The sequence below is a fragment of the Neodiprion fabricii genome, chromosome 5, assembly GCF_021155785.1.
Source record: "Neodiprion fabricii isolate iyNeoFabr1 chromosome 5, iyNeoFabr1.1, whole genome shotgun sequence".
Taxonomy (NCBI): domain Eukaryota; kingdom Metazoa; phylum Arthropoda; class Insecta; order Hymenoptera; family Diprionidae; genus Neodiprion; species Neodiprion fabricii.
Window position 1 is genome coordinate 5,110,465 of NC_060243.1, and position 14,594 is coordinate 5,125,058.

The 14,594-nt window shown below is 42.2% G+C and overlaps 2 protein-coding genes across 3 annotated transcripts in view; both read left to right on the top strand.

Moving 5' to 3' along the window:
- Positions 1-5,303, top strand: part of LOC124183558 (laccase-5-like) — a 29,944-nt gene extending 24,641 nt beyond the window's left edge. For both annotated transcript variants that reach the window (XM_046572195.1, XM_046572197.1), the window contains 9 exons: positions 1,345-1,720; positions 1,814-2,098; positions 2,625-2,898; positions 2,986-3,190; positions 3,425-3,609; positions 3,697-3,892; positions 3,990-4,202; positions 4,313-4,543; positions 4,639-5,303. In XM_046572195.1, the coding sequence (XP_046428151.1) occupies positions 1,345-1,720; positions 1,814-2,098; positions 2,625-2,898; positions 2,986-3,190; positions 3,425-3,609; positions 3,697-3,892; positions 3,990-4,202; positions 4,313-4,543; positions 4,639-4,814 (2,141 nt within the window). In that variant the 3' untranslated portion in view covers positions 4,815-5,303. The remainder of the gene's footprint in view (positions 1-1,344; positions 1,721-1,813; positions 2,099-2,624; positions 2,899-2,985; positions 3,191-3,424; positions 3,610-3,696; positions 3,893-3,989; positions 4,203-4,312; positions 4,544-4,638) is intronic.
- A 4,168-nt stretch (positions 5,304-9,471) lies between these two features.
- Positions 9,472-13,983, top strand: LOC124183563 (laccase-like). The gene is made up of 10 exons (XM_046572202.1): positions 9,472-9,716; positions 9,884-10,016; positions 10,141-10,425; positions 10,621-10,891; positions 10,973-11,177; positions 11,589-11,773; positions 11,862-12,069; positions 12,368-12,583; positions 12,671-12,901; positions 13,020-13,983. The coding sequence occupies exons 1-10, from the start codon at positions 9,581-9,583 to the stop codon at positions 13,157-13,159; spliced, it is 2,010 nt and encodes a 669-aa protein (XP_046428158.1). The 5' UTR covers positions 9,472-9,580; the 3' UTR covers positions 13,160-13,983.
- The last annotated feature ends 611 nt before the right edge of the window (positions 13,984-14,594 follow it).

Sequence of the window (14,594 nt, forward strand, 5' to 3'; positions counted from 1 at the left end):
ACGTGGTATTTGAAATTTACAGAAATACGCGAAACTTGCACAACGCGCGATACGGTTACTCAAGAGTTTTATCACCGTTGGTTTCTCATTGCCAATGCTACCTTCTGGTCCATGTTCACCTGGCGCTGTAACGAATATCTTTGATACACGGTGGAGTGGGAATAATTCCAGACCGTATAAACGGCCGACTAAAACACCTGTACAAACGTCCAGGTAATTATTATGAAACTATAACGCGTTATGAGAGCAGGTAACAGGTCAGGTTGAAACGGACACTCTAATTGCCTAGGCGTTATGCGGCGAAATGTATGTTACACAACGACTAGGCGGCCCAAAAAGATGACGACGCTTTTGGTCAACGTGCCTGCTCAGTTTGGTCCACTTTCTTCCGACGCTGACCCGCGGAAAGAAACTCGCCTACGTAGGTGAAGAATCTGGCTTATTAGGATTAGCAAGGGCGTTATTGGCTCCGGCTTTCCTTCATTGACTCATCCGATTAACCGGGTCTACGCTTTCTTCGAACAACTGTCGACAAGCTTTTACGCCAGTCAAAGATCACGGAGATAATTACAGGGAAGTTGCAGCAGCATCAACTATGGGTGTAATCATGTTGCGTTCGTGTTAAAAGGTGACGCAACGCGGACCGCGAAAAGATGATCGTTTCACTTCTTTCTACTCGATCGTCGATTCTCGGTCTCGTCTGCGGTTCGCTGAGATTAGTAATATCGTACGCATCGCATGTAGACTTTCATATAAGTAAGTAAAAATCCATTGGCGAACGCGACCTCGGTCAATAATTGACCTCACGATCGGTCTCGAACAACCTAGTAGCACTGCTACAACATTACGCGAGGTCAGGTTGTAGGGAGATCACGGAATGTAGCAATTCCGTGTGCTTAATTGACCGCTGGCAATTAATTTTACCATCTGTTGCCGTGATGCAAAAAGGAGCTTTTTCTTACCCCCGTTTATCCAATTACAACAACTACATACACTCGTGAAAATTTATACTCAACTGACAACCTCAAAGGCGGCGACGCGTTCACTCCTGGCCCTCGAGGCATCGAAAAAACACGAGACTACTGCGTGTTACCCGAGTGAAATAACTCCTCGTGTCCCATGCTATTTATCGAATGCCGCGTTAATACTCGGCTGACAATGCTAAGTGGTTAATTAATCGTTCGCTGCAATGATATTAACGAGCCTTCGAAGAAACATAATATTGAAGAAAGCACTTCCTTCACCTCAAGTTCCCCTCCTCGTCAATGGCACTTCGGCACATGCATTCCGTGCACGCTCTCTCAGTTCAGTCAATAACGTTCCATTGCTTGTTCAAATTTTCAGAAGCTCTCGGCGATGCCATTGACCAATCGACAGCATCGTCTTTCTGGAGTCCAGCCATCAAGACCGGAAATGTGTTCCAGACTCCGGACGATTCCTCCAACTTCTTCTCTTCGACCCACGGTATACTGCAAACTCACCCATTGGGCACCTCCTTCCAAAGCGGATTCGGAGGCATCGACAACCTTGGTAGCAGAGGTTCCACCGTGAGGCCACCCAGGACTCGACCACTCGACTACAGCGAGCGGGCCACCGCCGAACTGAGACGTAATCCATCCCTCTCGGCACCCGATGAGTGTGCTCGGGCATGTCGCGAGGGCGACCCTCCAAGGATTTGCTACTACCACTTCACGTTGGAATTCTACACGGTCCTTGGAGCGTGAGTCCTTTTCTCAATTGCCCCGAGTGATCACAGTGTGACCCGACCTGCGAACCGGATCTAACACTTAATCGATTCCATTTCGTCCAACAGGGCCTGCCAAGTCTGCACTCCGAACGCCACGAACACGGTGTGGAGTCATTGCCAGTGCGTTTTGGCAGACGGTGTGGAGAGAGGAATCCTCACTGCCAACCGAATGGTGCCTGGACCAAGCATCCAGGTCTGCGAGAATGACAAGGTCGTTATAGACGTCGAGAACCACTTGGAAGGAATGGAGGTTACGCTGCATTGGCACGGGATTTGGCAGAAGGGGTCGCAGTACTACGACGGTGTGCCTTTCGTAACTCAGTGCCCGATTCAGCAGGGAACTACATTCAGGTATGTCAGGATAACTTCTTGTCCCGCCCCAGTGACGGCAGCCTTTCTTTATTCTATTACGGATAATTTGTGTGAATTTGGCTCGTGCCACGCGTCAGGAACAGGAAGCACGCTTATGCTCAGGCTGAATCGAGAAACCTGTTTCTTCAGGGACGGTGTGGCGGCGCAATTGTTCCAAGAGAGCGTCGACACATTCGTTGAGCGTAATTGAACATAATTGAATCGAAGATGAAGGAGCTTCGCTCGATTCGGATCAACTGTAGGCGAATGAATTATTACTTTCCCCCTAATAGTCTCCACGTTTACGTAACTAGGCAACTTACGTGTCCGCAGTCACCTTTCCCAGACTTAAATTTCGATAGCCCGGTACAAATAGACTTAACGCTGCTGTTCTCTTCGTCATGACTGGTCGTAATGGTTTTGTTTTCTTTTTTTTTTCTATATAATCTGTGAACGAGCGTACCGAACGAACTTCTGCTTGTATTCTTTTCACAACCGTATTTATAAACTGATGATCATTCCGAAGGTATCAATGGACCGCCGACAATGCCGGTACTCACTTCTGGCACGCTCATACCGGTTTGCAAAAAATGGACGGTCTTTACGGAAGCATAGTGGTCCGCCAGCCACCCAACAAAGAGCCTAACAGCAACCTGTACGATTTCGATCTGACAACGCACGTGATACTGATCAGCGACTGGATGCACGAAGATGCCGCTGAACGATTCCCGGGACGTTTGGCCGTCAACACTGGTCAGGATCCGGAAACTGCCCTGATCAACGGAAAAGGACAATTCCGGGTACTTTGATGCTTCGCTCGGTTGGACACGGCGATTGTACGTCTTGCCTCAATGGTATAACTTCATCTCGGTTTCTCTGATTCGCAGGACCCCAATACCGGTTTCATGACCAACACACCGCTCGAAGTATTCACCATCACGCCAGGCCGCAGATATAGGTTCAGGATGATAAACTCCTTCGGTTCCGTTTGCCCGGCTCAAATAACGTTCCAAGGACACACGCTGACCCTGATCGCTACAGACGGAGAACCAGTTCATCCTGTAAACGTCAATACAGTTATTTCATTCTCAGGTAAGGGGGTAAAGGCTCAATCAAGTATAATACGCTCTGCTGGATACCGTAGTATTTTACTCGATTGTGGTATTTTAACTTTCCCGGATGTTATATTGGTAGTTAATGTTGCGAGGTGTGGAGTTTATGACCACTCTGCAAAAATGAACCAGACGCTTGATCAAACTTCGAACGCTTCTTCGAGTGCCAGCGAATGGACAAATTAAGAGCTCTTACCAACCGATTTTACTACAGGTGAACGATATGACTACGTAATAAACGCTGACCAGCCTCCGGGCGCCTACTGGATACAGCTTCGTGGTCTTGGAGAGTGCGGAATAAAGCGAGTTCAGCAACTGGCTATCCTTCGTTACGCAAGAGGACCTCATCAGCCGAGTTCCGACCCACCGACCTACGATGTCGGGCTTCCCCAAGGAGTGGTAAGGGTCACGAGCTGAGCAGAGAAACCCTTGGAGAATCCTTCGATGGTTCTATCCGGTCGCAATCTTACGCCACGGTAATTTCAGGTCCTCAATCCGTTGGACGCCATTTGTAACAGACCGCGTGATGACGCAGTTTGCATAAACCAGCTGAAAAACGCCCGCCACATCGACGAGGGAATCCTGCAAGAAAGACCCGACGTCAAGATATTCTTACCGTTCCGTTTCCTTTTCTACAGACCCGAGGAGGTCTTCCAACCAAACACGTACAATCGATACTTGGGTAAGCCTGCGGTCGTTTTACCGTTGTCTTTGCAACCAGTTAGGAAATGGACTCTTCGTAATGGTGATGTAAAAAAAATAAAAAATGTTTCTTCCAGTCGCGCCAACCGGCGATCACGTTATTTCACTGGTCGACGAGATATCGTTCACTTTCCCACCGTCGCCGCCGCTTTCCCAGATCGACGATATCCCGCCGGAACAATTCTGCAACGGTGACAATCGTCCGGCCGATTGCGGTGCGAATTGCATGTGCACTCACAAAGTTGACATCCCGCTTAACGCCGTAGTTGAAGTCGTCCTGGTCGACGAAGGTAGGAGACGCGTAACTTGACTCGTTTTACATACGACGCCAATCTCCGGATTACAATGATCCAAGAGTCTCGGTTTACCGTACGTTTCTTTCTTTTTCCCCACTCGACAGTCCAACAGCCGAATTTATCCCATCCGTTCCACTTGCACGGATACGCCTTCAACGTGATCGGCATGGGCAGATCCCCCGACAAGAACGTGAAGAAGATCAACTTGAAGCATGCCCTTGATCTCGACAGGAGAGGTCTTCTCAACAGACAGTTCAATCTTCCGCCGTCGAAGGATACAATTGCTGTGCCAAACAACGGTTACGTCGTTTTCAGATTCCGGGCCGATAACCCTGGTCAGTACACAACAACCCCGTGAATGGCGCTTCGTCGCAGCTCGCCACTCTAGTATTCACTCTTTTGAAAATGTGTTTTCAACCTTTCTTAACAGGTTACTGGCTCTTCCACTGTCACTTCTTATTCCACATAGTGATCGGAATGAACCTCGTTCTCCACGTTGGAACACACGGAGATCTTCCACCTGTACCGCCAAACTTCCCAACGTGCGGAGATCACCTACCACCAATAACGCCGCCGCTTTCGATCGGAAGCTCGATTTACCACTGACCCTAAATCACATAATACCACCACCACTAGTAGCACTACTCTCTATTACCACTCTGAATGAAGCTCAGACGCTGAGACACGCTGGTCCAAAGCACTTTATACTTGTGGTATGAATTACTAAGGCAAGGTGTACAAATGCATGCTGCTGACCTTTGCATCAACACTCAAGGTATATGCTTACTGGTAACTTTTGTCTCAGCGACGAATTACTTCGTCGCGTGCTTTCCTTAGACTGCCACGTCACCGTACCGAACGCACCTTCGTACGATTCGGAAGAAAGTATGAGAAAAAATCTTTTGTCACCGAGACAAAAGTCACCAATGAGCATCTACCTTTAACGATACTTTTCTCTACACGGAGAGAAAAATCTGAGGAAAATTACCCCGCTGTTACTAATCGTGATGTAAAAGACACCTAATGCAGTTTTTATTGACGCATGGTACAAAAATTATGGGTTTTTATGAAAAAAATTACTACCTTGCTTAGAAACTATGTACTTTCGCAGCACAAAATTTAAAATGTGACGACGCATTTTTCTGATGCAGCACGGTAAAAACTGCATTAGGTGTCTTTTACATCACGATTATAGTAACAGCAGGGTAATTTTTCTCAGATTTTTCTCTCTGTGTAGAGTTGGACAAGGAATCGGGGCGTTTTTGCATCGCTTCTGTATCATTCTCTTATTCCTCATTTTCACCCTTACCCACTCTCTTCGTCCTACCTGAACTAAAAAAACTGCTCCAAACCCATTGTACGAGCACAACTTTTGCACGATATCAAGTACTTAACGTGCTTGCTATACCGGTCATCGACCGTGTCGATATTTTCTCCCTGTCCCTCCCTCACAAACTCCTTACTTCATCTTATTTTATTTCAATTCACCTTTTTAATATTATACACAAGTCGGAAGATCCTGAGAGAGACCTTGACAATGACAATGGGATCGAAGATATTTATTTAAACTTGCGGTATTTCACGCGATTTATTTATTTTTTACTACGTCATTTATTTTCAATTCTCTTTTCTTCTTCTTCTTTTTCTTCTCCGCTCTGGTGCTTCATCATATTCTCACGATTGATTATTCTTCGCAGAATATGTATACCGGTTTACGAATAGGTGTACGTATATCGAATCAGAGATGAGTAAAATGGGAGGAAAAGTATGCGAAGAATATCACGACGGCGCTATTTCCTTCTGTTTTTAATATATATATATATATATATATATAATATATTCATGTTGCAGCTCGTACTCATACGGTATATCCATGTGTGCATGCCGACGAATAGATCGCTAATGTACCCATGCATGTACGTGTACGTACGGAACTTGTATGATTTGAAGTATGTGTGTGTGTATGTGTGTATTTGCACGCGTGTGAATGATTTTATTTAAATGAAAAGTTACTTGAAAATACAGCGACGATCTACGAGAGAAAGAATACGAACGCAAGAAGGTAAGAAAGGAGAAAAGAATGAAAGAAAGAAGGATTAGAATAAATAAAATAAAGCAACGATGTGTGAATGTGTGAACTAACATAATTCTGTATATAATGTAGTGGTAGAAAAATAAAATTTAAATCTATATTAAATTTATTATAATATTATATTATTATATTATTAACGAGGGTGGAACTGGGATAATAGTCTGGAGACACGTCTTGAGGCGAATTCCGCGTGAATTGAAACAAATCGTCACGGAGTTCAGCTCATACGTTCTCACTTCGACGACTCTGGTCTGGTGTTACATTCGATATTTTCACCTTTGATATTTCAACCGGCACAAAACGCTAAGGATTTCGATATTTTGATACGCTTGCTTCGCTTCGTCTTTCCACAATTCACGCAATATTTACCACCCCATTCGCGCTCTTTACGTATTTCATCATCCCTTTCTACGTCTTCGTTTGAATATTCAACCACCTGTCACTTTCACCTTTATATACTATCCTCGACTCGACTCGACTCGACTCGACTCGACTTGACTCTCTTAATCTTTACACTCGCGCATCACGCTCCCTCTTCTTCTCTATTTTTTATAGTAATCTCACCTCATGGACCAAAGCAATGCCAATATCGTGCCTATTGTCATATACTCGTATTGTGTAAAAAGCAGCTGTTACATATTTACTCAGGTAGATCGTGGAACGAGACCCGAGTCGACAACTGTTATTAGTTCGATATACGCAATTAATCGCGCACCAAGTAGTCACGTGGTGCGATTGTCAGGGGACTTGTTTGCCATACCGTCTCCGTCTGTCCAAATCTCGATTTCTATCTTTTTTTTTCTCTCTCTCTTTTGTAATTCTTCTCTCATCTTATTTTCAGTTTCGTTATTTATTATTATTACTATTATTACTATTATTACAATTATTATTATTATTATTATTATTATTATTATTATTATTATCATTATTATTATCATTATTATTATTATTGTTGTTGTATTACTATTATAGTCGAATTGAACGTTTGTTGTTTTTCTATCACGTTTCTTTTTTTTTTTTTTTTTTACTTATCTCTATGTCGGGGTCTAAAATTACCAGGCTACTTGGTACTCCACAATTTGTATTCAATTCCCCGATCTTGATGCGAATCGGGGTCGGATTTTTTTCCTACGCGTTTATGTACGGTAACTGCTGATTAGACCTGAGTGTTTACCTGCATCACCAATGCGACTTCGATGATTTCGAATATCAGATACACGACGAACCTTTGCGGGCCTTTATATAGTTTTATGGGCGATTAATTATCGGAATCCCCGTAGCGTCCGAATAAGTATAAATACAGGACGGGGGGGTGATTGACCACCGGACAGAAAAACGGGCAGTCGATCAATCAGACCAATTTTTCACCGGAAGGATTAACAGGGCTATAATTGAAGTAACACGATGTATAACGTTATGTATATTGCGATACGTTTTTGTAATAAGAATATAATGATATTGTATAGAATTTGAAGAACGGGCGATATATCGCGAGCTGCTGGTCGGTCTGTCGACCAATGCGGTTCTATAACGCACGATCTGACAATTATTCGTTAGGATAGAAGAGATATGTATTTTTAGTAATAAAGTTGTTTTGAAAACTGTTATCGAGCATTTTCATATATGTGTATCAGCGTTTTACTTGGTAAAGAATATTGCCCGCTATTATTATAATTGCCAAAGATTTATACTTAGATAATTAGGAATACTTTATGTAGCTGAAATAGAAAAGTGATCCATGCTATAGATATCTTGAAGATTTGAGAAGTGTCCCAATGACGATAACTTTGGCTCTAATTTTATGCGATGTTTCTATTGCATAAGAATATGAATACTCGTTTGACTTTTTTACGTTCCAGATGTCACGTCGTCGATGGAAACGGTAAAAATTTGGTATAATAACGAAATACAGTAAAAAGTATGAGAGACGTTTTAGTTATTCTACTTTAAAGCTTTGTAGCCGGCGAAGCTGGAGTGAAATGAAAGACAGAAATTTAGCATTTATACATTCATGTTGCACACTGCGTATCCTGTTAGTTGCTGAGCCATTTCGGCCAGGCCTCATATATCGGATCGTGAATTTTATTTGCACACGGCACTTCGATCCACACCGAAACAACTAAACGCGTTTTTCCCCCGCCTTTACTGATTCCACTTCTCTTGAGCATCAAACGCTTCTAAAACTACAACTGTAATATCAGTGTGGCAAACATCAAACGCTTGAAACTTGTGACAATATAACGTCATCATTGTTCCTAGGAAGAATAACGAGAGTGTTGTTGACATGGGAAGTTTATTCAGAAAATGAGAGCGAAAACTCTTCTCTGATAAACAGAATAAAATGAATCTGAAAATTCTATACGAAACTTGAGGCGAACGTTAGGGGAAAATGTCAAAATAAAGTAATCGTACATGCGTGTACTATTAAAGTTATGTGTGTGTGTGTGTGTGTGTGTGTGTGCATATATGTATAATATATATATACATGTATATATAGTCACGTGAGTTTGCTGTCCCTCGTATCCGTAATGAGTCAGTCGAACATAGCTTTCCGCCTTCGATACTTTTCCTAGACTTTGGCATAGCTGACAGGCTTGAAAAAATATTATGAAAACGACGATAGGTGAAGCGATGAATGACTGGGATTGACGTACGATTGCACCTATTCGAACAACATGTTATCCCTGGAGAGCAACGAAAGACGTAAATTTTCAGAGACCTTTTGCTGTCGGTCATTCGTTATTGTTATACAACTCAGGATAATTGACCATTACCTGAGTGGAATCAAAATAAGCAACCCCCACCCCGGTTTTAGGGTGGAACATTAACTAGAATTGAAAACTGTACTGCTACCGCAAACTACGAAATTGAAAATGTGAAAATAGCACCTATGCCTACAAGTTTATTTTGGGTTCTTAGGAACTTATGCCTTCGGTACGAAGGAATAAAATAAACTTAACATATAGGTGTCACAAAACGAAGAAAAATATTTTTGCTGGGTATCAGTTTACGTTGTAATTCAATCAACATAAAGTCAGGTATCATGCGTATAGTGGATGTATCTGAAATATTTTGTTGACCTGTGTTAACTTTTTATGTTGACGACTATGTTTACTTCGGTTTCAAGAACATGCAGAATCCCCAGTATTTAAACGGTTCATCCGACAGTAGGAAACGTCGTGGATTATCATCCGGTACTTCGCTAACCCAAGTGCCCGGAGGCATCCTTTTCATTACAATATTAATCAAAATTGTTGATCGACACCACGAATAGTGAGTGATGGCTTCGCCCGGACGGAACCATGCGGTAACTGATTTAAGTAGAATCAATCGACTCGTCATACTGATGACAACTTGCTGTTTCTTGAGTGATCTTGCAAACGCGAAAATGCATCAAATCCTTCGCCATAAGTTAGGTATGTGTCTAATTTCGGGGATATTGCGATAAACGAGTTTTTGGTTTATTCTATTTTTTTCTCGTACTTCTCTGACTCATATCCGATGACCAGTGCGGTTTACATTATAACAAAGCGGATTGAAATGGTAAAATCTAGTTGAATTAATAAATTTTGATCCATTTCAGCTCCGATCGACTTCTCGAGAGGCGATGTCTCGTTATCAACGCCAATGGAATGTCTGCGACCGTGTCGGGAGAACGAACCACCTAAGATTTGCTATTATCACTTCACCCTGGAGATCTATAGTGCCCAAGGATTGTGAGTAGAAACTTGACCGAATGTTCTTTTCATAACTTCGGGTATTCTTCGGTCAAAACATGTGCTGATTTTGCTGGAGACTGGAACAGCATACTTGATTTCACAAATTATGTAAATCAACCAGGGCTTGCAGCCTGTGTACTCCCAACATGACCAATGACCTGGATCACACTTGTCAATGCGTCACTGCTGACGGCGTGGAAAGAACCATTCTAGCCGTGAACAGAATGTTACCCGGACCCTCGATTCAGGTTTGTCAGGGTGACAAGATCGTCGTTGACGTTGAGAATTTAATGCAAGGCATGGAAACCACCATTCATTGGCATGGAATATATCAGACAGGAACACCTTACCAAGATGGAGTACCTTTCGTGACTCAATGCCCTATTGCGACCGGACTGACGCACAGGTGAATCAAGAGTTATTATGAGCCAAACTGAGTCTGGGTGAATTTCACCCCAGACGTTTTTCAAACTCTTCGTAGAGTCCCTTAGTCGTGAAAATGAGCCTCATGGCGACATTCTTCATGCGAAATGAGGGTTACTTTTCAGTGACATTTTAATATCATAAAATTTTGTATTTGCATCATCTTTCCTGCTCTTAGATATCAGTTTATGGCCACAAATCAAGGCACACACTTTTGGCACTCTCATGATGCTCTACAAAAAATGGATGGCTTATACGGTTCCTTAATCATTCGTGAACAACCCGAATCGGATCCCAACAGCCATCTCTACGACTACGATACACCGTCGACAGTCATGGTTATTAGCGACTGGTTGCACCAAGAGACTACTGAACATTATCCAGGACTTCTGGATACCCCGGGTCAGATCGCGGAGGCAGTACTGATACATGGAAGAGGACAGTGGATGGTAAGTAAGAATGTTTGTTAATCGACGAACGCTCGCTCGTGTCGTTAGTTTCACTTTCATCCAAATTTCTGGTCCTTGCAGAATCAGACTAGCAAGGTAACAACCACTTCGCCACTGGCGGTGTATACAGTGAAACAGGGTAAAAGATACCGATTTAGAATGATCAATGCTTTCTGCACGGTTTGTCCTGCTGAATTAAGTTTCCAGAATCATGACATGACCGTCATCGCATCAGACGGAGAACATTTGCAGCCCGTTAGCGCTTCCGTCTTAACATCGTATGCAGGTAAGAAGAAGTTAATCAACGGCTGAAAGTCTCTCACTTACCTGGCAAAGCTGCACTGCTTCGTTTGAAATGAAAGTTTTTCTAATAGGTGTTTTCTTGCACAAACCGTACTTCAAATTATGAATTTTCTAGTTCCTCATTTGACGGTAAGTCATCGTGTTCGTTGACTTGACCAGTCCTTCCATTTTCCATCGTAGCAAACTTGTACGTAGGAGAAACTGCTATTTCTATAAGTCGTGCTTCCTTTCACTCCAAAAAACGTCGGAACAGTTTCTCGAGTGTTTCACACAGAAGAATGTCCAGCAGATGGAAATAATTTCCTCCAACTACAAAAATCAAAAAAACGAACGAATGTTGAAGCAATAAATTGGAAATTCTTCGAAATAATAAACCGTTACCATCGTTCCGTAGGAGAACGATACGATTTTATAATAGACGCCAGTCAAGCGGTGGGCACCTATTGGATTCGAGTACGTGCTGTCGGGGAATGCAGTGGTCCAGCTGTTCAGCAATACGGTATTCTTCGCTACGAAGGTGGGCCTGATCTCCCCACTTCTGAACAACCACTGTACAGTCAAAGCTTTGCCCAGGGACTCGTAAGAAAATTTCCAATTGTGCTCACGAATTCGGATACATATTACAAAGCACCTACCTCACATAATTTAACATATTTCTTAATCAAAGATCCTCAATTCGGCGAGCTCAAACGTCTGTTCCACCTCGACGCAACCAATTAACGGTAATTTATGCGCAAGCGGATTTAGAAGTGCTCTTCCTGTGGATAAGGAGATTCTTAAATCGGTCCCAGACTTCAAATTCTACCTGCCATCAGGGTTCGTGATATTCCCGAATACGGAAATATTCACACCGAACACTTACCTACAATATTACGGTAGGTTCTATAACACAACGTGATATTCGAAAGAGATTATTGCACTTCGCCACTTGGGGCGGGGTTAAAACTTCGAATTTGAAAAGTACCGGAAGCGGCAAATTCCGAATTTTTTTTATGCTGAAACTTAATACAAACTTGTTTCCTCAAAGTTTGATTTCTTTACATCAAGTTTCCTCACCGAATAATTCACAAATCGGCGATTCCGTAACTTCAACCCCGCCTGGTCTCTTAATTAAATCACGTCATGAAAGTCCGAATACTCGAGAGCTCCCCTTACAAAATGTATTTTTCGCAGTTCCCCCATCACGTGCTGCCTTCGCATCAGTTATTAACAACATCTCGTTCGTTTCTCCACCCGCACCACTGATTTCCCAGCGTAACGACATTCCCTTGGAATTGATCTGCAATGGAAATAATCTTCCCAAAAATTGTGATGGGTCTTATTGCGCCTGCACACATGTCCTGAGCGTACCCTTGAATGCCGTTGTCGAAATCGTCTTCTGTGACGCAGGTATGGAATCGACTTCGATTTATTTCACCCTAAGGGTGCAACGACCAGCTAGTTTTCACTTATTATTTTCACGTTTGAACATTGCAGCTCCGCAGTCCGGTGTCTCCCATCCATTTCATTTACACGGAAACGCCTTCCGCATCATTGGCATGGGTGCATCCGCCGACCCAAGCGTCACGGTACTGAATGCGACAACCATTCGTGATCTCGACAGGAGGGGTCTTCTGGTTAGGAACTTTGATCAGCCTCCTACCAAAGATACCGCCATAATACCTTCCAACGGATACTTGATTACGAGATTCCTTGCTAATAATCCTGGTAAGTTGTACTCAAGAATTTTTCAAGTTTGTCCTGGTAGTCAAAGTGGCGTTTGATCTCAGATGATCACCTACTAACTAACTACCAATTACCTACTAATTATCTTGTCTCTCATCAGGCTACTGGCTATACCACTGCCATTTCGTGTTCCACTCGATCGCCGGCATGGAGCTTGTCATACAAGTCGGTGATGTGATAGATATTCCACCAGTCCCACAAAACTTCCCCACTTGCGGGGACTACTTGCCGAAAATATAGCCTATCAGAAAATAACAACTTTAAACGCAAAATTTATTGCTTGACTATTGGATCGTAGGTTCCAATTATAATTCAGAAAAATGGACGTCAACCTCCTGGGAGGATCGTCAATGCTATTGGTCCGGGATAGAATTATGTGGACTCATGTTTGGCAGATATCGTATCATTCAGTATGGTTATCTTCGAACTACTACTGCACTTCTATTTCCACCCTTTTCATAGTATTAGTTTTACCTGAGATCTTCCTTAAATCTGACATTCATTGGACGTCTATTTCTATTAAACTTCAAACAAAGAAGAATATGAATATATAATTCGAGCTTCAATGCTCCAAAACGACATTTCAGCTTTTTAACCAAGAACGGAAGTGAAATGACACAATTAGACGCGTATATCCTCCAGCCGCAGTGTTTCATCTGATTGATTGATATTAGATCTCGTGATAGAGCATTAATATGAAGTCAAATAAACAAACTCATGTACGATTATTAACTCGTTTTGAATGTAGAATTTAATGGGTAAGTAGGGTAACACAATTGTTCTGAAAAATCTTAAACCCTCTGGCAAAGAAGAACTTCGCATCGAAATAATGGTGAGTCTTGAAAGAGAAATGAAAAAATTTTTCGGACTCTTATTAGCCCACAAAAAGTGTTTAAATGATTTCCAAATTGATTCAATTGAACGGTTTCGAGATACGATTTTTCTCCCAAATTACGTTTTTTAGAAAAACACATTTTTTGATTGGATGTAGCGTAAAAATTTAAGATCTGAAAATAAAATCTAATCGAAATAATATATCTACTCACTTTGGTTCGAAGTTTGATTAAATAAATGACTCTCTCGACTCGACATGAAACCGTTTTCACTCTTCGCCGAAAACGCGGGGCTGATGTCTTGGGTCTCAAAATATTCGCAACGAATGCACCTTCTTATGATAAAAATTCGATACGTACGGAAGCCTGAATTTTCAATACAAGCAAACATGATGATCTGATCAGTAAACTATTACGAAACCAAGTTGAATATCTCGTTAAGAAAATCGCAATTTACTTTGAAATTGAACCGTCAGAAAATAAGCTATTGCGCACGCAGTACATGAGATATTTTTTCAACTTGCTTGTCACTGAAACATGAACCAGAAGTATATTTCCGAGTACCTATAACCATCATACTATGGTGAAAAACTTTTTTCTAAGTCTAGTGTGTGAGATTTATTTTTTCAATCAATTGACAAGATATAGGGTCAATTGCGAGAAAGGTGGAAAAAGCACAAATTATAGAACGAGATTGGATTTATTAGGATGGACTCATCAGGAACGTCGTAACCAAAAGAGAGAATTTCAACGAATAAGATTTCTAACGACACTTGTACAATTTATATTAGTCATGTTTAATAGCGGGAGCCATATTAGCAAGTATAAAGAATGTGAAGAAA